The sequence below is a fragment of the Poecilia reticulata genome, linkage group LG12, assembly GCF_000633615.1.
Source record: "Poecilia reticulata strain Guanapo linkage group LG12, Guppy_female_1.0+MT, whole genome shotgun sequence".
Taxonomy (NCBI): Eukaryota; Metazoa; Chordata; class Actinopteri; order Cyprinodontiformes; family Poeciliidae; genus Poecilia; species Poecilia reticulata.
In genome coordinates, this window is record NC_024342.1 from 10,966,308 (window position 1) to 10,993,886 (window position 27,579).

At 39.6% G+C, this 27,579-nt stretch overlaps 1 protein-coding gene and 1 long non-coding RNA gene across 3 annotated transcripts in view; both read right to left on the bottom strand.

Moving 5' to 3' along the window:
• prrc1 (proline-rich coiled-coil 1) overlaps positions 1–25,651 on the bottom strand; it is a 53,287-nt gene extending 27,636 nt beyond the window's left edge. The window contains exons 1-3 of the mRNA XM_008423811.2: positions 25,402–25,651; positions 18,646–18,774; positions 14,916–15,305 (exon numbers count right to left, since the gene is read on the bottom strand). Of these exons, the coding sequence (XP_008422033.1) occupies positions 14,916–15,305; positions 18,646–18,739 (484 nt within the window). The 5' untranslated portion in view covers positions 18,740–18,774; positions 25,402–25,651. The remainder of the gene's footprint in view (positions 1–14,915; positions 15,306–18,645; positions 18,775–25,401) is intronic.
• On the bottom strand, positions 7,428–11,934 carry LOC103473509 (uncharacterized). 2 transcript variants are annotated; one of them, XR_535028.2, is made up of 3 exons: positions 11,520–11,934; positions 11,103–11,174; positions 7,428–8,672 (listed from the first exon to the last, which is right to left on the bottom strand). It is a non-coding gene; the product is annotated as an uncharacterized LOC103473509 (long non-coding RNA). The 2 variants fall into 2 exon arrangements; XR_001777155.1 differs by having other exon boundaries at positions 11,103–11,177.
• Positions 25,652–27,579: the final 1,928 nt, after the last annotated feature.

The window sequence follows — 27,579 nt, forward strand, 5'->3', positions numbered from 1 at the left end:
GTCGAGGTGAGGCCGACTATTTCTAGCCGGAACCTCTCAGCCTCGCACACTAGCTCCGGTTCCTTCCCCACCAGAGGTGACGTTCCACGTCCCAAGASCCAGCTTCTGCAGCCGAGGATCAGACCGCCAGGGTCCCCTCCCTYGGCTGCCGCCCATAGCACAATRCMCCCGACCCCTTTGGCCCCTCGGACAGGTGGTGAGCCTATCGGAAGGGGGACCCACGTCTCCTCTTCGGGCTGAGCCCGGCCGGACTCTGTGGGTAAAAGCCCGGCTACCAGGCGCTCGCCATCGTGCCCCACCTCCAAGCCTGGCTCCAGAGTGGGGCCCTGGTGACCCGCGTCCGGGCAAGGTAAAACAAAGACCAAAGTTTGTGTTCATCTTAAGGTGTCTTCGGACTGCGCTTTGTCTGGTTCCTCACCTAGGACCTGTCTGCCTTGGGTGACCCTACCAGGGGCATAAAGCCCCAGACAGCATAGCTCCTAGGATCATTGGGACACTCAAACCCCTCCACCACGATAAGGTGGCCGCCCAAGGAGAGGCCCTACGTCATATCTGTAGCAGATATAGTAGGGTTAGAAGTGCTGCCGGAGCATCCCTTCCTCACACAAGCCGAAACCTGTCTTGACATTGGCAGACACCGCATCATCCTCTTTAGTGAAAGTGCCCTACTACTAACCTGAATCTAACCTGAAGTCTTATGCAGTGAACCGACTGCTCCAGAGTATGTGCAGTAGATTGGGTACGGTTGGAGCTGGCTCACCAAATCGCTAGAGAAGCCCTTGGGAACTCAGTCACACATGCCAAGAGAGTACGACAAGAACTGCTGCCACATGTAGTATAAAATTGGAGACCCTGTGTGATATAAAATTGGAAACCCTGTGTGATATCTCATTAAAGGGACACGTCATGTCAAGAACAAAGTCAAAACGTTTCATCTTATGAAGGAACATTCTTTGTCCTAGGCCAACTGGAAGACCTACCTTACTGGGTACAGAAGAACCCAAGGTCCAAGGTGAAAGTCGTCCACCATGACCAGCTAAAGTGCCACCGCAGATGGGAGCCCCTGGACAACACATGGGTCTTGGATCAAAGTGTTGACTTTGATCAACACTTTGATGAAGTCAAAGTGTTGATCAACTTTGACTTTGATCAAAGTTGATCAACACTTGCAAGACTTTGACTTTGTCAAAGTGTTGACAGTCAGCAGACTGTGACCTGGGTCTGCAGGGTTTGTTTTCTGATGCAGCCAGTGAGGGTGCAGGTTGTCCCCTGCTGTTTATATCAACTGCAACAGATCCCATCCTCCCCTTCCCACGTGAACCATGAGGATGGAGGGGGTGTGGTGGGCCCTAAGGTTCTAGTGTGTTGCAAAGTTAGCTAATACTGTTTAAAAAAATCCATATTTGTCTATTTTCTTTACTGATGTTCAGTTGTTCAAACTATAAAAGAAAACTTAACAGAAGAGCCAATGGTTTATCTAAAAGAACATGTTTAGCTGTATTTGTTTTTCACACCAGATAGGGTCAGTTAGTGTCCTGCCCAGCGTCATAGGTGCCACTGAGTAACTTCTTTCCTCCTCTATGGCATGTAAATGCTTAATTTTGCACATATAAGCACACTTTAAATGAGCTAATTATATCACTGGCTATATGGTTGATGATATACCTCACTTTTATTTAATGATGATTGATACTGTTATCTCTTGTTAGGGATTGTGTATCAGTTTTATGCATTGTAAGGCTGCAATTATTGCTTAATTGCCATCCAAAGGGGTAGTAGTGTTGCAGAAAGTGCCTCCACTATATCTGATGAGGAGCTCAGTAAGTAGTGTGTCTGTTGTGTGTGGGTGAGGAAGATGTGTGACAGCAGTCCTCCAGCGAATGAAGCAGCAGTAGTTAGGAAATATTCTGTGCGGCCTGTATTTGTTAAGTCGAAGCTATTAACTTTACCTCTAACCACCTCAGTGCCACCGCATGGTTTATGTTCACAAGGGCAAGTGAGGGAGTTAACCCTGAAGTAGAGACCTCCTTCGGCCCTGGAGGACATATCTCCCCTGTGTTTTCAGTCCATGGGTCAGAAGACAGAAGCAGGAACGGTTAACACAAGCCTCCGGTCACTAGGTGGCAGCAGTGTTCAAACTAATTAACAAGCTCCCTGTTCAAACCAGTAGTAGGGGCCTACACAGACACCTGCTGATGTAAGCAGACCTGAGGATTTAAGCACAGATGTTTTGAAATATATCTACAGTCATACAAGAGAGATGTAGAAGTTTGACAGTGAAAAGAAAACTGCCAGCAGAGGTCAGTAAATCAAGAATGACTGAGTTTTATGGCCAGGCTAAGAAGTTTTCTTTTCAAATACAAGAATAAAGTCATATTATGAGAACAAAGTTCTATTAGCAGAATAGTTATACTATTCCCAGAATAAGGAAGCCATTATGAGTATAGGAGCCATTTGTCTTTTCCTGTGTTTATCGACACCAGGGGACATATTTCATTTTGAGTTCAGAGTATGTCTGAAGGGGATGGGGTTATTTAAGTTCAAGTGTGATTCTGTTCAATTGTCGTAATGGGAAGGGGAAAACTGTTTTCTACTACACTTGTTTTGGATTTATGTCTGATTTATGTGGTTCTAAACAAAAATGTCAAGAGTGATCTGTGATGTGACCAGTGGCTAATAGTTTCATTCTGATAATTTAAAAGATCAAGTATTTGCTTATTTGTAAAACCAATACCATTTAAACCTTCACAAATGATCAGTATTCCCCATTTTAGTACCGTGTGATGTAGAGTTATCAATTTAGGACTTTATTCTTGAACAACTTTACTCAAATTTAAAACACAAACCAATAAACAGAAAAAAAAGTATGATCCCTACAGGGGCAAGAGTAATTGAGAAACACTGGCCCAGTACAAAAAGTTTTAGTGTTAACCCTAAACGTGATCATAAGCGTCATGTCTCACTTGCCTGTCTTAATAGTGTTTCTGTTATGAGGCTGCAGCTGTATTGTTTGTAGCTAAAGTCTACCAAGTTTGTTTAGTGCAGTAGTAGGATAATCATTAGATAATCATCATGTGAGTGTGCTTTACCATTAACCAAAAAGAATGGGGTGAAATTTGTAGTGGAAGGAGCATGAGTGTTGCATGCAAACGCAACCCATTTCACGTGTTCATCCCACTAACCACCTTTTGAATAAAGGTACTTTATAAACTGTCCTTTTATTTATCCATTAGCCCATTCCACCATTCCATCCGACATTACATGATATGGAGATGTCCTTGTTCCTTGTTTTGTGTACTCCCATACATTTACTAAGGTCTTAAGTCAAACTGGCATCCCTGGTCTGTGTATAGGCTGTGGGGAACAATGTGGCGACTAATGTAGTCTTCAAACAAGCACTTTTGCTAGGTCAGGAAATGCATACAGGTCAATGTACTTTGTGAAATAGTTCATTACAACAAGCATGTATCTGTTTCCATGAGCAGTGACAGGCAGTTCCATTGCTATTTTTATCCAAACGCCTTTCAGACTTTTTTTAAGGTTTTATTGGCTCTAGTCGCCTTTATTTAATAGCTAATTGACAGGAAAATGGGTAATGAGAGAATACATGCAGCAAAGGTCACCAGGCCGGGAATCGAACTTGTGACTGCCATGTCAAGGACTAAGGCCTCCATACATGGGTTGTGACCTGCTCCACCACAGCACACCCCTAGACAACATGTTTTAAGGGACCTGCTGATGAGGTGTTGGCTACTTGCGTACCTCACACACCACACATTGCAAACACCACTTAGTTACGTTTCGAGGCATGTAGCATATTGCCTTGAGCACATTGTAAAGTTGTTACTACATCAAAATGTCAAATAAGAGAATGGCTATGTAGCCCCCCTCAACACTTACTTTTGCAGATCACTTGGTATAAAAATCTGTATAACAGGATCACCAGGGCGATGCCAAACCTGCCGACAGAGAAGAGCATCACTACCAATAAGTTTTGGAAACTCCCTCTAAAAGTGCCTGTGCTCAGGGGAGTGCTCAGGGTGGCAGTAGCTATGTATTGATATTTTTTCTTTTCCAAACTTTCATTCTTGCCTTTCTGGGGGAACATAGCTTTGTTTGGACAATTGTTCCTTCTTGCTTTGGACATTGTGTAGTGTGACTGATTTTTGGCAATATTTTTCCATACGTTGTTACTTTCTTATGATGTGCAACCATAGCAAGGAGCAGCTGATTAAAATTGGAAAAGCTGAAGAAATACCACAACTGAAGCCAGAACTCTTAGATACGTTGATAAGGAGGCATTGTGGATGCAGAGAGGAGGAGGAAGTTCAAACCATCTTGTGGCAGACACAAACTTTTATATTTCGCACCAGAATGTAAAATGTAAATCATTTTGACCACTCAAAGCGCTTTACACTAGTCACATTCACACATTTGCACTCTAACGCTCATACATTTATACACCAATACGCAGATTGGTAGGCAATTTGGGGTCAAGTGCCTTGCCCAAGGGCACATCGATATGTGGCAGGAGGAAGCTGGAATCGAACCTACAACCTTCTGATCGCAAGGTCACAGTCACAGTCGCCCAATAAGAATGTAGCCTCTTATTGGGAAAGGGAGAGAGGTGACAAAAAGGCCAACGGTAGCCCCAGGGATCCTCCGATTAGACTTTTTGCTGCCAATTCCGATATCAATTACACATAAGGGCCGATCACCAATACAGATCATCTGGACTGGTAGTCTAGCAAAATGGAAAAGTGATCTGGCATTAAATTCACCTAATTTAGTCAAAACAAAAAACAACAAAAAAACAAGCAAAATACTTATAGGGACAATGCAGAAAGTATTCAGTCAATAAGACAACTGTAAAACCTGTCTTTGAGAGTATGGTCAAGTCATTTGAACTATTTCTTGAATTGGATCATTTCTGCATAGTGCATTTTTCCTACAGTTGTGGATTTTTCCATGTGGGGTGGGTAATTGTTTTTATTGATCTGTACAGCACTAAAGGTGCTTTTAGTAAGAAGAATGCTTTATAGATAAAATTGACCAGTAAAATCGTAAAAAACATATTTAACAGTAAAGGCTCAATGGCCTAAATCAAATAAAATTTTATTTGTATAGCACATTTCAGCAACAAGGCATTTCAAAGTGCTTTACATCATAAAAATACAATAAAAAGTCATAGAACACAGTCAACAATTGAAACATTTAGTCAAGAATTATTTTTTTCAAAAGCAACTCTAAACAGGTGTGTTTTTAGTCTAGATGTTGTTGGAGACTTGCACGTCTCCAGCTAAGGTTCGTTGATGAAGGAGATTCCAAGAGTCAGTGAGTTGACATTAACCAAAATTTATTCAAAGTACAAGACATCTTGGAGATCCACTTACGCATCAAACATGCATACAAGTTGACAAAAGGCAATTCCAGTCAGATCTGAAGTCCTTTGTCTCCTACTATATAGCCCGCCCAGTATGGAGTGAAAATGGTCTCAAAATATCTGAGCTTGTGTAAAAAGATTTGTGCGTGTGTAAAAGGATTTGTGCGTGCGTAAAAGGATTTGTGTGTGTGTGTAAAAACATCTGTGCATGTAATACTGGATTTGTAAACCTTAAAAATAAAATAAACCTTCTCCTACGCCTATAAATGTTGAAAAAGTACATACAAATCCCCTGGTACACACACACAAAACTGCATTTACACACAGATCTTGTTACAAGTGCACAACTATTTTTGAGACTCATTTTACGCTTCGGGGAAGCTCCCAGATTTTGTGTGTGGATGGTGCGTTTACATGGTAGTAAAAGTTGGGTCATCTGAGTTTTGCTCTGTGTCTAGTCCTCTGACGTTTCTCACTGTGCTGGTACCGAAGTGGCAAATACTTTAGTTCGGTGGAAAACTATATCTCAGCACTTTCTTATAATATCCTAAAATTATTTATTATTGTACATTTTTGAGCCGTACAGGAGACTAAGTAGTCTGAAAAAGGACCACTGGGTGGCGGAATGGTTCGCTGGCTGGAAAAATAGGCAGGCAAACCCAGAAGCAAGACGGAGCGTTCCGGTGGTCTGTCCTCTGAAGAAAGTACAAGCTAAACCTGCAGGCTTTGCTCTCCAATTATAATGAGACATGGAGTAATTATAAATGATTTAAGATTACGTTTTATATGTCTGGTATTTTGATACTCTGCCTTCCTCATACTTTCTGTTAGCGGGAGCTAATGTTTATGTCATGCTATGTTAGCTGTTCGCAGCTAAACGTGGCTTTTTAGTATCACTCAGCACAGTTTGAACCTTTAAACCAGGGGTGCTCAATACGTCGATCGCGATCAACCGGTCGATCGCGGAAAGGTTTTGAGTCGATCTCGGCAGCAGGTGACAAACTGAACGCCGCCAGGACGCTGAGACCAGCACTTCCTCTTCTGATAGTGAATATTTTTCATAAGCCTAAGATCCTAAACGTTTGTAGCTTCATTAAAAGAATAATTATAAAAAGTCAACGAAACATTTAAAATTAATAATCTCAGTAATTATTGTTTCAACAAGGTGTTGCGCAATTCTGTGCGTTTCGGTTCCATTAACAAAAAAACAAAAACAAAAAAAACAAAAAAAGAGACTCAAAGATCCACTGACAGCAGAGCAGGAGTTTAAATTAGCTACTCAACCACCGCTGTGTTCTTGAGAGGATTATTAATAATCGAGAATTAAATATCAAGCTTGGAAACCTGATATCATAACGGACTGAATGTTGTGTTTTTAATGTAGCCTAATCTTTGCTCGGCTTGCGGGGTGCAGGCGGTTTCCACGGCAACGGGTGTGCTTAAACGACAGAGAGTAAAAAGGTAGATGTTGTTTTCAGTTGATAGTCTGTTCGGGTTATTTTACCTTTTTTTTTTTTTTTTTACCTTTGCTGTGGCTCATCACACCTGCTGTAGTTTCTGAATATTCAATAAACGACAAAATTGGACTAATTACCTCGTTCGTTTGTGAGCATACGTCACAACAAACATCAAATAGGASAAATATATTTCATTAAGTTTKAACAAATTCTACCGCGATAATTATGTGAAATTAAATCAATTATATCCCGACTTCAGAAGATTTGCCTTTACCTTTATTGGGCTCTTTGGTTCCCCCCATCAGTCTGTATTTTCTCATATCGAGGTCATCAAACCAAATTTCAGATCCACCATGACTGACTGACACCTGCTGGCGTCAGGTTTGCAACCAGCTTCTGACTGAGAAACCAGTAACCAGTGACGAGAAACCAGTGACCTGCTCCCAGTGTCAGAATCTTACTGACAAAGAAACTGGATTAGGTTTTCTGTCACTTTATTTCTGCTGTAACTGATGTATATTCCCAGATAAAATAAGTCAATAGAGTTTAATTTGCTATTTTTATGTCTTTGTGTCATGAGGTAGATCTCAGGCGGCTGGTGAGAGAAAAAGTAGATCTTGCTCTCAAAAAGTTTGAGCACCCATGCTTTAAACCATAAAAATGATCTCTGGGTGGTTCTTAGAGTATCTGTTTTGCCCAAAAGATTCCAATCAAATTCCTAAGTCATGTTGCTGACTGATATTTTATATATAGTTTGTGAGACATTCTGATTTGTCTTTTACTTTGTTCACTAAGTGAATATAATTAAGTGAAATAAATTGCCTTTCGATTCTAATGTAATGAATTTCTATGTGTATAAATAAAATTTTATATGTATCTCTACACAGGACAAAACGGGTGTCATTTCACTTTCTGGTGGATCTTTCAGATCTCATCTACCTTCTGATCCGATGGAGCTGTTGCAGGAACACACTGGTCCTCTAACAGGATCCTCAGATCCAGGCATCGATGTCTGGTGTCCTGCAATATTTAGATACGTCCTGGTCCAACACACCTGAATTAAATGGCTGCTTAGGACAGTCGAGTCTTGCTAATGACCTCATGATTTGACTCGGGTGCGTTAAAGAAAAGACATCTAAAGGTTGGAGGACACCGACCCTTATGAACTGGAGTTAAAGCCCATCTGTACAAGTTTCACTCAATTGTAATCACATTTACTTGCATACAGTGGAAACTTTACCTGTGTTGAGGTAGATGAGGAGTATTCATATTTTCTTTACTTTAATACCATAATGGTTTCCATTTGTTGAAAGTAAACAAGCATTTAGCCATAGTTTGACCACTGCTTTATGACAGAAAAAAGTTTGATGTCACAAATATATGAGTTTAATAGAGGCATCATTCAATTTATACTGTAGAAAGAAGCAGATGACAAAAGTATTTCCTGAATTAACTTTAATGTTCATTTCACTGCACACAAAGGACAGATTAAATATTTAAGATTGCAACAAATCTGTTGAATGTTTAACAAAATAGGTTCAGATTAACACGGGTGGATTCACAGCTACCTAAAGTTAACTATGAAATGTCTTCAAACTTACATGGATGTTCAAATATTTACTATAATCAATTAACAAAAGAAAACACCATAAAGCTGTGTATTCAAATATGACCAAGGTCAGTCTGTACAGATTGAGGAGACTCCATAACATCTACCAACAAAGCAGGTTAACTACTGTAGTTTGAAAGGCGTCTTGGTTCAGTCGACGGCTCAGTTTGAAGCTTCAGGTTTTGGTGTTGAACCTCCCAGAATCTCAGCTGCAGCAGATTGTCTGAAGATGCAGAGAAAAGTACAAATATACAGTTAGTGTTAGAAAAAACTGTTGATTTTCCTGAACAGCTGATGCACTTACAGACCTGACTGTGACAGAACATTACTGAACCTGAAAATTACTTGAATCATCACAATGTATGTAGAAATTTTTCTTTTTATATTGATCAAATATGTATGCATTAAATCAGTGGTTCTTAACCTTTTTTGAGGTACTGAACCCATCAGATTCATATGCGCATTCACTGAACTCTTTTTTCGTGATAAATAAAATTATTTCTTTTTCCAAATTCAAGACATATGGGTGACCCAATGAGAGTCTAGTTGGGTCACTTTAAGAAGATCACCAAGTCTTCTTAAAAGATAGAGTCTCTGAGAACAGTTCTTCAAAATATAGTCAGTGTTTTCAGCAAAGTAGAGCTGACTGTCTAGGAACGACCAAAGTTATTTAAAATTTGCCACAGTTTCAACAAGTTGGCCATCGAGAGAAACTGGAACCACTTTAAGGTCTTGTTTAGGTCATTTAATTAGCTCTACATTCTTAAGAGAATGAAAAATTAATAATAAATAAGACTTTGCGGTATTCTGATTTAGTAATGTAAATGTAATTATATTAATTGCGTTACCACCCCCACGCCACTAGAGGCAGTAGCAAGCCCGAAAAGATGCAACTATGGAGCAGATTTAGAAGTACACCGAAGGCTACAGAATTTGGTAAAAACTGTGAGCTTTGCTGAAGTAATTAAAGACACAAGTTCAAATCCATGCTGAGAGTGGAACTCCTTCAATCAGTGCTCCTCCGCAGCACTGATTGGCTAAGCAATGTAACGTGATCCTCTGCAGCAAGTGATGGCAAAGCGGGGCGCGTCATCACAACTTGACACAAGTGTGTCTTTACCTCTGTGGCAGAGGCTCCGCCAAACCCCTGAGACCGACTCATCGAACCCCTGGGGTTCAATCAAACCCAGGTTAAGAACCACTGCATTAAATGTTTTGCTGTGAAGGCTATTTTTGCAGTGGTGCAAATACTAAATAAATGCATAAGAAAATAAATATTTTAAGTATGTGTCTATTAGCTGTCAATTGTGTCAAAATATCAATTAAGAAATTGTGAAAATCGAAACCATCTGAATATATTTTACCATCTACATTAGTCAACTTGAAATGAAGACGAACAGCATGTTCGTCTTCATTTCAAACCAGGACAAACATGCAAACCTGAGTGAAGATGGCCCCCCACCTTCTTCAAACCAGACAAAATTGGTGTCAAACGTTTGTGCAGCAAAACCTTTCGTTTGTGCCGCTATCATTTTAAAGATATAAAAAATGTTTCTAGAGGTCATCCAAGGTCAACCAGCCCCCCACCTTCTTCAAATCAGACAAAATTGGTGTCAAACGTTGTGCTACGTTTGTGCAGCAAAAATTTTCATTTGTGCTGCTATCATTTTAAAGATATAAAGAAATGTTTCTAGAGGTCATCCAAGGTCAACCAGCCCCCCACCTTCTTCAAATCAGACAAAATGGGTGTCAATCAACTCAGCTACGTTTGTGCAGCAAAAATTTTCGTTTGTGCTGCTTTGGCTTTGAAGATATTAATGAAAGTGTAAAGGTCAAAAGGTCAACCAGCCCCTCTCCCCCACTTTTATGAAATCAAACAAAATTAGTGTCACACGTTAGTGCTACGTTTGTGCAGCAAAAATGTTCGTTTGTGCCACTATCATTTTAAAGATATAAAGAAAGTTGGATTTCATAAAAGTTGGGGGGCTGGTTGACCTTTACACTTTCATTAATATCTTCAAAGCCAAAGCAGCACAAACGAAAATTTTTGCTGCACAAACCAGCACAAACGTAGCCGAGTTGATTGACTCCCATTTTGTCTAGTTTGAAGAAGGTGGGGGTGAACATGCAAACCAGCATGTTTGTCCTGGTTTGCAGATGAGGTATACATTTGTTTAAGGGCAGATGAAATGGGGTCCAGACACAAACACAGTTTAATCTGAAGATTCTGGAGGATGTGTGAATAGGTCTGTCACCATGAAAAATTTTTACTGTCCGATAAGTTGTTTCCAGGAGTTATTTTGATAAACAATAATATTGTTCTTTTGAGACCATTTTTTTAAGTAATATAATTTTAATTACGGAATAATAATACAAGAACACATTCTCAAAGGACATTAAACTGAAGTCGTTTTAAACAAAATTCAAAATAAGGTCTAATTGAGACCAAAGTACCAAACTGAATACTTTTATTATCCAGTTTTTGGTAGAAAGAGAGAGAAAAAGAGAAACAATAAATCATGCCAATGGAAATGATTGAGTTTGTTTTCATTTATCATCCGATTAATTGATTTCTTGATTATTCTGACAGGCCTATGTGTGAACATTTTACTAAATCCTTAAATAAGTTGACAAGTCAACATAGATGAAGTACCTTTCAGTTTGTTCTGGTGAATAAAGTCTAGCAGAGGATGATGTTCCTGCAGTTCCAGATCTACCTTCAATACTGCTGAAACAACAAAATACGGTTTCAGTGATAGTGACCAAGATTCATAACTGCCATAATCTCCTGAAGATCCTTGCCGACTTCGGCATCATAAAACTAGATCAACCTAGGTTCAAGTTAAGACTGAAGATAGATTATCATCTGTGTTGAGTGTGATACTAAAAAGCCACGCTTAGCTGCGAAGAGCTAACGTAGCATGACATAAACATTAGCTCCCGCTAACAGAAACGCATGAGGAAGGCAGAGTATCAAAATACCAGACAAATGTAATCTTAAATCATTTATAATTACTCCATGTCTCATTATAATCGGAGAGCAAAGCCTGCAGGTTTAGCTTGTACTTACTTCAGAGGACAGACCACCGGAACGCTCCGTCTTGCTTCTGGGTTTGCCTGCATATTTTTCCAGCCAGCGAACCATTCCGCCACCCAGTGGTCCTTTTTCAGACTACTGAGTCTCCTGTACCACTCAAAAATGCACAATATGTCTATAAATATAGTATTCCACCAAACTAAAGTATTTGCCACTTCGGTACCAGCACAGTGAGAAACGTCAGAGGACTAGACTCGGAGCAAAACTCAGATGACCCAGCTTTTACTAGCATGTAAACGCACCATCTACACACAAATCTGGGAGCTTCCCCGAAGCGTGAAATGAGTCTAAAAAATAGTTGTGCACTTGTAACCAGATCTGTGTGTAAATGCAGTTTTGTGTGTGTGTACCAGGTGATTTGTATGTACTTTTTAAACATTTATAGGCGTAGGAGAAGGTTTATTTTATTTTTAAGGTTTACAAATCCAGTATTACACGCACAGATGTTTTTACACACACACACAAATCTTTTTACACACGCACAGATATTTTGAGACTATTTTCACTCCAATTTATCTCACAATGGGGGAAACTCTGGTGCAACAACAGGAAAATGAGAAACAATTGAAGCACATAGATTCACGTAAGACAAAACGCAAAATAAAAACAAAGGGCAACATGCTGTACAATAGACAGTTATAAAGAGCACACTCCGATCCCAAGGAATGTGCAACTGAGTATCTTCAGAAAATGCGCATTTTGTTTGAGCATAAAAATACAGCAGACTTCGTGTTTAAAATGTCCTTCATGACTGTATGTAAGCAATCATAAATATGTAGACAGATGTATATATATGTCTACATATATCTAGACAGATATATGTACAAACTGCTCACCTGACTGGAGTGCAGCAGGCGTGTTAACATGCATCTGAGTCGGTGTGCACCGTTGGGCTGCGTCTGGCTCCAAAGCGGCTAAGGAGGCTTTTCACTCTCTGTGCTATGTCGACAAAAATGATTCATTCCTCACTGCTCCATCAAGTTGCCACTGAATGTTGAAATCCAATGCAAAGAAAAGCCGGCATCTTTGTTCACTGCTTGCTTGTAGCTTCCGTCACTTCTGTGTTGTGTTCTGTGTTCATTTTTCTTATCTCTTTGCTGCTACGTCTGACCACGCCCACAGCCAATCAGTGAACAGGAACAAACCTTGCGTCACCCACGAAAGCACCCACTAGGTGGCTGCATCACTCACTTGGGAGGCCTGTGTTCCACATGGTTTGTGTTTTTATGTTGTCCATATATTGTTTTTTATATGCAGAGTTCTTTGGATGGGCTGTGTTGCGTTTGTACCATGACAATAATGCTGATTCTGAATACCAAGACACTTGCTTTCATGACATTATCTGAGTGACTTTCCCTACAGTTAGTCTTTATAGTCTTTCAATTAGGCCTGTCGTGATAAACGATTAATCAATTAATCGGACGATAAATTAAACCTATCGACCTCATTTTAATTATCGTCTTTATCGTCTCTTCCTGCCTTTTTTCTTTCTCTTGATGACACTGAATGAAAAAAGGCTCAGCTCCAGTGCTCTCCACTGACCCTCCCTTCCTAATTTCCTTAGTCTAATGTCCAGCGCACATTACACGAGTTGTCGCCGACTGTCGGCCCATTTTCAAACCCTGAGAGACACCTTAGCCGACAGAAATCCTAGGTATAACGGTTCGATCGGGTTTGTCGTGCCGTGTGGTGTCCAGCCACATGGGCATAAAATAATGGCTACAAGTCCAGTYAACTAATTTTAAAATCAGGCATTAATCAATGCTTTACTAGAATCTACCTGTGATCCATGTGGCTAGAGTCAGCGTAAAGTCCGGACTGAATGAAAATTATAACCTATTTATTAACGAAGTTAACGAAGAACAGCTGAAAACTTACCGGATTTATCAACTGAGGTAGCAATTTGGCTCCAACTCCTCCCCTTGTCATTTCTATATTCTTTGCACGAAATGTTGAATAAACATTAATGATACCACAAATGGGCTGCACAGTGGCGCAGTTGGTAGAGCTGTTGCCTTGCAGCAAGAAGGTTCTGGGTTCAATTCCCGGTCTTTGCATGTTCTCCCTGTGCATGCGTGGGTTTTCTCCGGGTACTCCGGTTTCCTCCCACAGTCCAAAAACATGACTGTCAGGTTAATTGGTCTGTCTAAATTGCCCCTACGTGTGAGTGTGTGTGTGCATGGTTGTGTGTCCTGTGTGTCTCTGTGTTGCCCTGCGACAGACTGGCGACCTTTCCAGGGTGACCCCGCCTCTCGCCCGGAACGTTAGCTGGAGAGGCACCAGCAACCCTCCCGACCCCACTGAGGGACAAGGGTGCAAGAACTACTGCATTAGGTAGTCGGATGTGCCCGTTTTGTCTATTTAATTCTAGTGATTACTGAAGGGCAATATACAGACTACATAATCTGCACTCTTTTGGTTGAAGTATTTATTTCCACATTGGCTTTATGTTGTTTAGTTTTAATTCAAGTACGTTTTTTGTTTATGGAGACTGAGAATCCATTTTATTTTTGTTTTTGGTTGGTTTATTTAGTTTATCAGTTCCAGTGTTATGTGTTCTTTTGAAAATAAAGTGCATCTATCAGGAAATCGCATATTCATATCCATTAAATCAGTGTCAAAGGATAATTTGCGATAAATTATCGTTTATCGCAATAATGTTTTAGACAATTAACCTTCTAGTAAAATTTGTTATCGTGACAGGCCTACTTTCAATGTCCTTACAATGAATGTCTGAAAATAAGGTATAATTTTTCCAATTCTCACCCTAAAAACATTTAGTTAATGTTTTAACATTTAGTTGAAACATTTGTTAATTCCCTTTAACAAAATCAGTGGAGATGGAAACAAAATTTATTTGTAATGAATATAAAAAAGTTCCATATCTTATTATAGTCAAAAAAAGGGGAATGTGGTGAAATTTTGTATTATACAGGTAACGTATTACTAATAATCTGATGGTCATCATTATGTTCTTATTCATAGTGTTTATGAACCACCACCAAATGAATATTGCTAAGCTAGAAACCCATGGTTAGATATCTTCTGCAGCTCCTCAGGAGCCAGACTGACTCTCTACTGTTTTGGATTTGTTATCCCGACCTTGGTATAAACCTGTTATTTTGTCTGCTGGTTGTCAGAGCCAACTTTGAGCCATCTCAGCGTACACACAGAACTCACTCTGAGACTTACTTGGAGCTGTATCTGACCTATTCATGAGTTTTTGAGCTTGTGGCTCTCATATCATGCTCATAGTATTAAATAAACTTGTCAGTGATTTTCACCTAATAGTGCTTGGCAATTAATGTTTTTCCACAACACTGGAAAATTCTTGATTGTTAAACACTGCCAATGAAGTGTTGCTCCTACCTGGCATTGGAGAAGCATTAGAGAATGTAGGCATCAAGGGCGTCTGTGGTGTTCGTCCAGCATGACCCCTTGTGATGTCGTATCCAGCACTTGTAAAGAAGCCTGTCATGGGTGGGTGTACGGGAGGGGCAGCCATACCAGCTGCTAAGAGAGGACTAACAGAAGAAGGTAGATGAGGCAAAGGGGGGGAATCCACAGGGAAGGTAGAACTGGTAGGGAAAGGTAAGACAAGAGTTGATGAAGGGGGGAACTGGGAGAGAATGGAACATGGCGTGGTCAAAGAGCTACTGAAGTGAGGAAGGGAATCAATGGATGGAGGAGAGTTGGAAATGGAAGTTGAACAATTTGTGATAGAGCTGGTTCCAGAGAGAGAATGCTGACTTGACAGACCTGAAACAAAAAGGACAAAAATCAGATCTCTTTTCCTCTCTGCTTAATATATACAAAAAAATTTTTTGAGAGCCGCAGAAAGGCTGGCACAGTGCATGAAGGAATGAGAATTCTATAGATTCATCATGAATCCGAAGGCATCTTAGCATGTTAGTCATATGTCATCCTTTGCACGATACATTTTTAGCTGCAAATGATGCACTGAGACGACTGGACAGTTCTTTTATTAAAGTGAAGCTGCACTCGATGTGTCCTGAAAACCATCATGCTGCCAGGTCGACAGCCTGGCATGTGAAATTACTCCCAACTCGTGTGTCCAAGGCATCAGTGTGGAGCCTAAATCAAGTCTGCTGAAGAGCTTGGAATGCGTAGATATTTATTTTTACAGTAAAAGGCTGCTAATAACCAATAGTGTTTCACACTGTAAACACTATTGTCATTGTTTGATAAGCTGTACATTGAGAAAAATGTGATAATTTATTTGATTTTTTTTTTTATTCAAGTCTTCAAGTCTTTTTTATTCACAGGCAAACCTGTGCAATTGGCAGGCAAACCTCCCTCCTCCCATCCTCACCACTTTCTACAGAGGGACAATAGAGAGTATACTGACCAACAGCATCTCTGTTTGGTTTGGATCATGCAAAACCTCTGACTGGCAATGTGTGGAGAGAGTGGTAAGGTCAGCAGAGACAATCATTGGGACTGAGCTTCCTTCCATCCTTGACACAGCTCATAGTCGCCGCTTGTCCAGAGCTCAGTTGATTATAAAAGACTCCTTCCACCCTCAGCATGGTTTGTTCTCCCTGCTGCCCTCTGGGAAAAGGTTCAGCAGCTTCAAATGCAGAACAACCAACAACGCAATCTGGAGTAGACACCGATGGCTCTTCTCCAGATTGCAAGTTTCCGTGACTGGAAACATGCAACACTTGAAAGAGCAACAAAACAGCGAAAGTCACAGAAAAGTAATGTCACTGCTCTGCTCGCGTGTGTTCAAGACGAATAAAATAAAAAAAACGCAACTAGCCACCAGCTAGCAGCGGCAGGAGGAACTGTCCCTACTGCTACAGGCGAAAGTCCAAAGTGTGCAAAAATAGCTCAAGTGTGTCATGTCCTGCCCTGACACGCAGCTAAATCCAGTCATCATTGAATCAAAGTTTTGACCAGCTTTGGCTGTCAGAGGGGACATACTCACCCTGAGTAACTGAGCTTGGTAAGGAAATAAACCTCATAATTAGAGAGAAAGATATAATTGATAAAAATTGAAAGAGAAAGGGAGACGGATGAAAAAAAAGATAGAAATGAAGAAGGATAAATAAATACGGCACATAGAGGATGAATAGAATAGAGGATGAATGAAGTTTTTCTTCCTTAGGAATGTTATATGTAGACATATTCAAGATGTTCAAGTACTTCTTTAACCCTTGTTAAAGAGAACTGAGGCAAACGTAGGACTGTGGCAAATGATACAAGTTTTACGTGTGTGTGGGATCGGTTGGACCCCATTTCTAAACACAAGGGTTAATAACTACTAAATATATTTTGTCTGTAATAAACAATGATTACAGTAATCAATCGTTCTACAGAGAGATCGCCATTTTAAAAAGAACGCAATGGTGCAATTTTCTACAGTGGCCCTGAGGTGCAAACCACTTCAACAAATTCAAAAACACAACATTAACAAAGCACAATTACAAAAACGCTACAACATTAACAGAACGGAAGAGGTATGTTCCAGTGAGAGATGTGAGAAATCACTGATTGGACAATAGGCATGAATATGTATACCAGTGGTTTCCAAACATTTTCTGCCCCCCACCCCAATGGATTACAAATAGCTGTGTCTGGTTGAACGACGTGTGTGTGTGTGTGTGTGTGTGTGTGTGTGTGTGTGTGTGGGGGGGGGGGGGGGGGGCATTCTTAGAGACTCCCTGTCTCTAAGAAAGAGTGGGGTGGGGATCGACTAACTTTACCTGCATCCAACAGCTTTACTCAAAAGTTGGTTAATTTGGGGGAAAAACTGTGAAAAGTTATTTGCGTTTTGCTGCCATGATTCTAACACACCTGCGTAGCTCTGCACAGCAGCAGCAGCAGCAGGTCTCCATCACTGCCGCACAGGTGTAAACCCAGTGCGAGTGTTGTAGCGCTCATGTTGCGTTTAAAGGCGGCTCGGAAAAACAGGTTACCACATGTTAAAGGATTAAACGGTTTTAACTGCTGATAAAAGTGACAAGACAGATATGGGAAGTGTGGAAGCCCCTACTGTATCAAATTGACGTAGGAATAACAGAGAGTTGGCCATTCCAAGGTAAAAACCGAGCGCATACAGCGTTGATGTTTTTTTTGTTTTTCATCCAGACGGCTTCCCGCACCCCCCCTGCAATGGCACGGCGCCCCCCTAGAAGGGCACGCCCCACAGATTGGGGACCTCTGACGTATACGCTGAGTCCTACTTACGTTGCTGCCATCTTGAAAGTGGCAGTGATGAGAACGTGCTGCATGGACTAGTTTCAACCGTTTTACAGTACAAAGTGGACCCACTGCCTTTCACAGGTAAGAATTAAAGATAATAACCTAAATTTACGAGCACTTTGTGACTTTGTGGCCATTACTTTGTTTTTGAAACAACCCAGAAATATTTCCTTTGTAACTAAATTGGCCCAGTTAACTACTCTGATTATTTTCTTAGCTTAGCCAACTCTTTTTTTATACTGTGTAGTTTTTCTAAAGAGGGAGAGGCAATGAGAAACCTGTAACGGGCACGTTTGCCATTTGTTTATTGATGCCATGCCTAGAAGTTGGCAAGAAAAGTCGCTGTTTGTCTGTGCTCAAACATGGTTACTTTAAGGTACGTCAGTTGTCTGTAAGATGTTGTAGTGATTCGTTAATGTTTCTGTGTTTTTGTAATTTTTAATTGCTATGTTAATGTTGAAGTGGGTTGCACCTAGGCGCCACCGTAATTTTCTGGCCGATCACCGATCTTTAAAAAACCTAAAGTGCTGATTTTTGTGTGCGTGTGTGTGTGTAAAATATAGTTAAAAAGTCACTAAGTTGGCAACCATGGGGTGCCAACTTAGTGAAAATAGAGAGTTCTCCTGGTGGGTGGGACAGTGATTTTTATTCTTGTTTATATACCCCTTAAAAATGAGATGGTACATCTCAGCAGCTTACCTGCTGCTAAGATGGGGCTATTCTTTAAATAAATAAAAGTTCAGATTTTAAAATGTCAGAATTAGAGCTGATAAACAGATTAGAGCAGTTCCCTCTCCATTTTTCCTTATGAAGAATACCTCACCGTTTCCAAAATAAACCTTACAGCAAATCTGGACAAATCAAGTCTTACCACTGGTGAGTGGTGGAATGCTGGCTGAGGCAGCGAGTGATAAAGGTGTTGGGCTCACAGGAGGCGTTGTCTCAATCCCACTTTCTTCCATCATCTTCTTTGCTACAAAGCTTAGCTTTAGTCCAGATTCTGCAACAAACAAAAAAAATGTAAATCTTTTCTTTGTAAACATATTTCTACAGGACTCTAAGGTGTGAACAGTTTAGTTGAAATGTCATCTAATTTCTCAGTAGTGCACACCAAAAAAAATCTGAAGTTGCACTAGTGCAACCTGATGTTTTAATAAAAAAAATTTAAAAAAAAGTCTGCGACACGGTAAGTCTTCCTGAAGTTCAACAAGATTAACAGATTAGACTCATATCTTGGCCTATACCAATCAGAGATGATGAATAGCGGAAACTAACCCCCACCCCCGGGACTGACTGTGCTGCAGCTGCTCATGTGTCTATGTTTGTGTCCTGCAGTCAGAGGTGAGTAGGATAGACTAGTCAGATAAACAGTGGATGTAGCACAGATAAGTAGAGAAAATACAGCAAAGTTAAGATCTGAGTCATCTGAAAATTATTACTAGTGCTCTGACATCAAGCCAAATTCTCACGTTATGTCAAGTTCTGGTTCAGACAATGCATCAGAAAATGTGCCACATACAATCGACTACAAGTTGGAGCCCAGTGAAATTAAAAGGAGGAAAGTCTGTACATTTTAAAGACAGTTATTAGTTATTAGGCCAGATTTCCTGGTTAAGAGGCAGTAAAGGCAAACATGCAATGCACTGCATTTACTGTAAAGAGTGTTGTGCCAAGGCAGGTTATCCCTGACAGAATTTTTTTCCCCTGTGCCAGGAGCATACATTGGGCATCAGTGGTGGAGAAAATACTCAAAAAATTTACTTAAGTAAAAGTACAAATACACAGACAAAAATGTTCTCAAGTAAAAGTAAAAGTACCACATTAACATTTTACTTAAGTAAAAAAGTACTGGCTTTTAAAAATACTTAAGTACTTACTGAATGCATTACCTAATCGCTAATATCATTAAGTGGACCGATTGTATTTAATTTTAATACAACATAAATGTGCCATTTTAATGAACAATGCCACATATAAAGCATGTTTTGATTGTGTCTACTCTGTAACATAGTTTAGACTTAGATATGTGATTCTATGCATCATAATTTCAGGGATGGAAACATCTCGTCTCCTGTCCTAACATAACATGAACTTCACTTTTTGTTGCCACTTTTATTTTGAAAGAAATCCAACTCAAAGGGTAGGCAGGGGAGGACATGGAACCAAGGAGTAACGTAGCAGAGTTGTAGTCTAGACCACCGAACCCGAGACCAAATCAAGACCAAGACCAGAACCCCGCGCTACGTGACACAATAAAATTAAGTGCACCTATCAAAATTGCTTCTCAAAAACCGCCCATATTGCCAATGTCAGAAACCACAACTGTCTGCACCATTAAACATAGCAATTAACGGTAAACAAAGCTCAACTATGAAGACTGTCCAAGGTGCAATAAGCAAGAAGTAACCAAGCAGAAGGAGCACCGTGACGGTTTTCATCCTCCCTCCTGCTGCAATGTCTACCACCATGACAGGTGACGAAAACAAAGAGCAATGAGCATGCTCTTTGTTTTATTAATTGGTGAATTAATAAAACAACATTGTTGTTTTATTAATTCACCAATTAAATTATTTAAATTTTTTTCTTAAATGAAATAAAATAATAGCTACTGCAGTGTACGCAGAGCATAACAAGAACAAAGAATGGCTGTCAGTGAGACTTCCGTCCTAATAACCTTAATAAAGATCCGCCCAGAAGAATCGGATCGTTCCTGAATGTCATATTACTATATTGCACTTTGGTCACAGCATTGTCCCATATATGCGACACCTCAGTAAATACCTCCACACAATAATTCGCATGAGTGACAACTTCTTTTCATCGCAGATGCAACATGTGTCTCTGTACAGCTAGCTTTGCTAGCATCGCGTCCACGGAGCTTACCTATATTTAAGCATTCCTTTAAAGTGACGCTAAAAGTTGGACGAAGTCCCCACCGTCTGTGAAAGCGAAGCGCTGCTGAATTTATATTTCGTCATATCTTATGATTTTTGCAACGCCATTACATTACCGATGATTAGACAGACATCTTCTCCTGCTCAGAGAAAACCACTGCACATTTCTTGGAGCTCCGTGTGCGAGTAAAGGGGGAGGCGATGGGTGACAACAGACACGTAGGTCATTTATTGCTCGGATTTTACGGGGCCACCTTATGGTCCTGAACTTCACATTTTAAAGGGAAAAAAGCTCAATGCGACTTGGATGTAACGAGTAACGCGACACTTTTGTAAAAATGTAGTGAAGTAGAAAGTACAGATACTTACTGTAAAATGTAGTGGAGTAAAAGTAGAAATTATCCATTGTTAAATCTACTTAAGTAAAATACAGATACACGAAAATTGTACTTAAGTTCTTCCCACCACTGTTGGGCATGTAGTGTGGGTCTTGTTAACTACACCTCAATCCAAGCAATGTAGCGTTTTATCTTTGTGAAATAGTGAAAGATGGCAATGACGTCTGTGTAAACTTGATTTATATAAACATTAATGCTCAATATATGTTATTATAAAGTAAATGGCTCTGTTTGTTTTCAGATGTCCTACAAAAATCCTATTTATTTGAATTGTTGCACGTCCCTAAAAGTCCTGTCTGCTGGAAATAAAAATCCACCTTTCTGAGTAGATGAAAGTAGAGCAGTTCTAGTGTGATCCAAAGGCAAAAAAAGTGGTGAAATCAACCTTTGTTGAAGTTTCACAAATACCAAACATGGTTTTAAAAATTCTACTATTAGAGCAGAATAATTTAGTCCAGGTTTGAAGAGGCTAGGTGTTGTAGTTTTTTTTTACTAGAGTAGATTAAAAATGTGAAAGGTAGTGAAAAATTAGGTGGAATCGCCCTTTAGCCATTTCCCGAATCGGAAGCTGGAATCGGAAACCAACTTCAGTTTACCACAGGGAAGTTAGCTTCAAGTTGGAAATTTGAGCTCTGCGGAGTAAGTGGCATTGAGCTCAAGGTTGATCCGATTTATGAACGCTAATGTCGGCCAGCCGTTCTCCACCGCTCCCCGGCCCAAGCACTCGAAGGTTCACTTAGGGACTTAACAAATTACCGAACCAAACACTCCTGTCAAACAAATGTAAATGCCTTGAATTGTGACCAACTGACTAACTGTCGGTGCTAATTTATGCTTTTACATGAGACACAATATCCTCTATTGCATTTTAAAGTCATATACAATATTTTAAATAATTTTAATATTAAATAATATGTTTTCTTCAATAGTCATGTGATAATAGTAATAATGTCATGTGACCTGTTGACTCAAAATCACTTTGAAATCTTTCTACAAATCAGTAGATGAGGCAGTCATTTGTTTTCCATTTTAACTCCGTTTTTATTTTTTAGCAATTCTTTGGTCAAAATTTAGTATTTTTCTTCAGTAGCTTCCAAGTCATGCGACCTATTGACCCAGAACCAGTGTGAAATTGTTCTACAAATTGAAAGAGATGAGGCACACTCCTTTGTTTTCCATTTTAACTCATTTTTCATATTTTAGCAATTTTTTTGTCCAAATTTAGTATTTTTCTTCAATAGCTTCCAGTTTTTTTTTTGCACAGCACATTTCAGCAGCAAGGCATTTCAAAGTGCTTTACATCATAAAAACACAAAGTCATGCAACATAGAATCAACAATGAAAACATTACATTAAGTCAAGAGCCATCATTAAATTTGTAATTGATTACGTTTCAAATACAACTCTAAACAGCTGGGTTTTTAGTTGAGATTTAAAGGAAGTCGGTGTTTTGGCTATTTTACAGTTTTCTGGAAGTTTGTTCCAAAAGAGGTCCTAGGTCAGGGGGTGCCCAAAGTTGGTCCTCGTGGGCCAGCATCCTGCATGTTTTAGTTGTCTCCCTGGTTTAACGCACCTCGATCAAATGATGGCTCGTTAGAAGGCCTAAGAGGAACATTGACAAGCTGAAGAGGTTGTTATGAAAACCAGGGAGAGAACTAAAACTCTCCCTGGTGAGTTTTAGTGTGTTTTGGCAAGCACCTAGTGCTTGCCAAACCACATGGAGTCGCATGACTCGAGATGAGAGCCATGTTGTCTGATATGTAGTGAGAAAATGTAATGTTTCAGTGGCTGTGTTTCTATGACTTTGCATTTTTGTGTTTTTATGGTGTAAAGCTCTTTGAAATGCGATATTTAAAATTTTATTTGATTTTTTGATTTGGGGATTTTCTGTCTGAGGCCACGTTCTGCGCAATCGGGGTTTTGAAGGGATTCATTTTGGTGGCCTTGGGATTAGTTAAAATGGAAAACAAGAGCTCAAGTGTGCCTCCTCTCTACTGATTTGTAGAACAATTTCACACTGGTTCTGGGTCACAATAGGTCACAAGACATGGAAGCTATTGAAGAAAAATACAAAATTTTGACCAAACAAATTGCTAAAAAAATTAGTTAAAATGGAAAACAAAGGAGTGTGCCTCGTCTATAGAGACTAGTAGAACAATTTGAAAGTGATTTTAAATCAATAGGTCACATGACCTGGAAGCTATTAAAGAAAAATACTAAATTTTGACCAAACAAATTGCTAAAAAATAAAAAATGAGTTAAAATGGAAAGCAAATTAGTGTGTCTCATCTCTCTCAATTTCTAGATCAATTTCACACTGGTTCTGGGTTAAGCTATTAAACACAAATCATATTTGGGGGGGGTGTTCCTGCTAAATCCTGAATATACCCAATTTGGGTTGTCTTGGAGTTTTTATCGCAACCTGTGGGSTTTTTCCTGTCTGGGAACGAGAATACGACCTGCTGAATGTGACAGGTAGCCAATCAAAAAGCGCGGTGACGTAAGAACAGAGGGGAATCCCTAACAGCTGACATATCGCGCAACTGAGTCCGGTGGATATCGGAGATATGTAGAAATGCTTATTATTAAATCTAAAGGTCTTTATTATGTTTATTCAGTTACAAATGTTAACTATGAAAAAACATATTCACCTCCAAATCAATAGTGCAGCAAATACAGCGGCTGCTCCCGCCGTCTTCTACCCACCGCCTTTTCTTTTTGTTACGTCTTTTATTCAAATGAGTCTACAAACTATCACTATTGCTTCTACATCGTCATCCATGTTTGGTTATTCTAAATTCCCGCTATGTTGGGGGTTTTACTGGATTATCCTCTGGAAACGGGATGTTTGTGACTGGAATCGGTTTGTGCTGCTCCTGCCTTGGACACACGAACCGATCGAACCTGTTGGACTTTTATCAGCTCTGTGGTCACAGAGGTTTGGAGAATCGGCCGACAATTCTTAAATATTTCCGTCTAAACTAGACTTAAGACTCACAAGCTCTACTCATCTCCTCTCGACCGCAGCCCAAACGCTCCGACTCTGGTCGCTATGGTAACGTTTACATATCCCTTCAAAATAAGATACAGATGCGMMACAAAAACGAACATTTTACTTTCGTGAAAACTTTAACTCACGATACTGACTAACGGGAGCCCTGAGAATGTTTCTCTGCAACGAGACGGTCCCATCTGGGAGTGATGAGAGACAATGACACCCGAAGTGTTGGTTATATCCACAGCCTGCTTGGTCTCTACGTGGCGAAGCAGCTTGAAGCTTCATTGCCTCATTAGCAGCCGGTCGCCGCATGTTACGCAGAGCGGCTTATAATGTGGGACTCACCTACCAGTCCCACATTGGTACTGGGATAAATCCATTCTCCTGTTTCTTCTCTGGGCCTTTTTCCCTTCGCAAAGAAACTTTCCAAAGACATCTGATCTGTTTCTCATTTTGCTGCTTGTGGCCTCAGTGTTGGCGTGCAAGTAACCGAGAGAATCTGGTTAAAGGATTTTCAAAATAAAAGATCCTCCAGACTCAAATAATACATAAAACGGAAATATTTCACTATTTCTTGCGCGGCCCGCTACCAATTGGTCCACGGACCGGGGGTTGGGGACCACTGGGTTAGATGACTTGGAAGCTATTGAAGAAAACATTATATTATTTAATATTAAAATTATTTAAAATATTGTATATGAATTTAAAATGTAATGGAGGATATTGTGTTTCATGTAAAAGCATAGACAGTTAGTCAGTTGGTCACAATTCAAGGCATTTACATTTGTTTGACAGGAGTGTTTGGTTCGATAATTTGTTAGGTCCCTAAGAGAACCTTCGAGCGCTTGGGCCGGGGAGCGGTGGAGAACGGCTGGCCGACATTAGCGTTCATAAATCGGATCAACCTTGAGCTAAAGGCCGGTTACTCCGCGGAGCTCGAATATCCAACTTGCAACTTAACTTCGCTGTGGTCTTCAACCGCATCTTTTACAGGATGAAAACCAAGCTTTCTTTATGTAGGTCCTCTCAAGATCAAATGACAGCAGTAAGACAAACGGTCTCAAACTTTCAGTCAGAAACTTCCTTCTACAACCGGAGCACAAACGATAACTGTTGTCCTCCAGGCATTTCTCTCCTAAAAGTTGCGAACACGCCAGCCGACAGAAACATAAAGCTCTAATTTTAACTCAGCTGCTGCGCGTGTAACATGCTAACCTGCTAGTGCCTATGAATGATAACAACGAGAATGCAGAAATACACTAGCTCATGTTTAACCTTTCGGATAGTAAATTTGAGTAACTCATACACAACGGTCCTTTGGTAGTTTCTCTACTTACCAGATTGCTGTTTCGGAAGTGCTCAACAAATGTGTGACCGGCCGTTTGCCACGTCTGCCATAAACTATAGAATACGTCGGCTGGGATCTTCTTCTGGGGAGTTTAGTCGCAGATTACATCCATAAAGGTGTATTACTGCCATCTAAAGGTAGCCCCGGTCCAAATACTCGCACTTCCACCCTTGTTCTTCTTCTTGTTGTGTAATGGCGGTTGGCAAGCAATTTAAAGGTGTGCATTTATGCCAACTACTGGAGTCGAGTGTGAATCAGAATGCAACTTATACAATTACCCTCCCCCCACCCCCCTAAAAAACAAACAAACTTATATCCTTTCTATCAATTTAGTTTTCTTAAGATAGTTTCTTAAATAACGGAAATATTCAGAAGTAGAAGTATTCCCCAAGACATCTTGTATATTTAACTGTAATTTATTCTTTAGAAGTCTACATTCTAACTTCCTTCTTTCATGAGAGTACTTAGAACATAACAAAACATGTTTAACTGTCTCTTCTTGAAAACGAAAATCACAATTACCTGTTGGATGTTTCCCCATTTTAAATAGTGTACTGTTTAAACCTGCATGACCAAAACGTAACCTGGATATAATGTTTTCTTCTTTTCTACTTCTTCCTGTTCCCCTCATTGCACCAACTTTCCTTTGAATACTATAAAGCCATCTACCAGTTCTCTCTTCTTCCCATTGCTTCTGCCATCTTTCCTTAACCTTTTGTTTAATAATAGATTTAATTTCCTCTTTACTAAATGGAATCAGTATCTCAATATAACTGTTTTTTGAAGCTTGTTTTCCTACATGAGACGGAACCCATGCAAATATTACTATTAAACCCATGGCCTGAATTCTATAAAGTAGTATCTGAATCTCCAATAAAAGGTCTGGTCTACTATTAGACTGATTATTTTTAATTGAGTATAATGATAAACTTGAATCAGAACAAGTTAAACTTCTCAAAGGACAAACTTCTTCAACTTCTTCTAAAGCCAAAATGATTCCCATCATCTCTCCTGTAAACACTGAGACCCCATCCTCTTACATTTTTTAATACTAAATTCTGGGACGATAAACGACACCCCATTGTTGCTACTTGAGCTCTTAAAAGCATCTGTATACACTTGAACATAATCATTGTATTTATTATCTATATATGATTGCACTCAGTATGATTCTGAAAGATTTCCTTTTGTCCTCTTCTCAACAATGATAAGTCTACAACAATGTCATAAAATAGAGATGGATGGACCAGTGAAAGAGGAACTGTTTTATTGTTTATAAATATGAGTCAATCAAAATCTTTCACATCGCTTTCTATCTCCCAACCAAAGGATTTTAAAGTCTTTTTTTCCCTTTTCCCAACTAGGTTTTAAAATTTCTTGACATGGATGGTTTTCATAATGACCCTTTAAATAACACCAATAAGATAACCTTAACTGTAATCTTCTAAGATAAAGTGGTAATTCCCCCATTTCAACTAATAAAGCTGAAATTGGAATTGTTCTGACAGCTCCTGTACACAACCTCAAGTTTGATACTGAATATTATCTAATTTTTTAAGTAGTGTTTCTGATGCTGCCATAATCTAATACAGATCTTTTTAAACCCGTGTATATCGCTTTCAACGCTTTCCTCTCAGCACCCCACTCTCTCCCCACCAAACACCTCATAACATTTAAAACTCTCTTACACTTATCCACTACTTTCAAATATGAATATTCAAGTAAATTTTTCTTCCATCCACAAACCCAAAAACTTAAACTCCTTTACCTTTTCTAAATCATGCTTATACAAATGCAATTTTAAATAATTAAATTTAATATTGCATTTCTTCCTAGTAAAAAATAGTCTGTTTTATCTATTAAAATTGTAAATCCCCAATTATAAGACCACTCTTCTATACTATAGATTGCTTTATTTTTCATTAACTATAAAATTCAAGTTCTCTCTCTTCCAAATTGCCCCATCAAAAGCAAATAGTGAACAACCCATTCCATTCTCCAACTTATCAAACATGTCATTAATCATAATAGAGAAAAACTAAGGACTCATAATACTTTCCTGAGGTGTTCCATTTTCAACACAAAAGTTTTCTGACAATTGTTGACCTATTCTTACTTGTATAAATCTATTATGCAAAAAATCTTTTATCCAATTAAACATTGAACC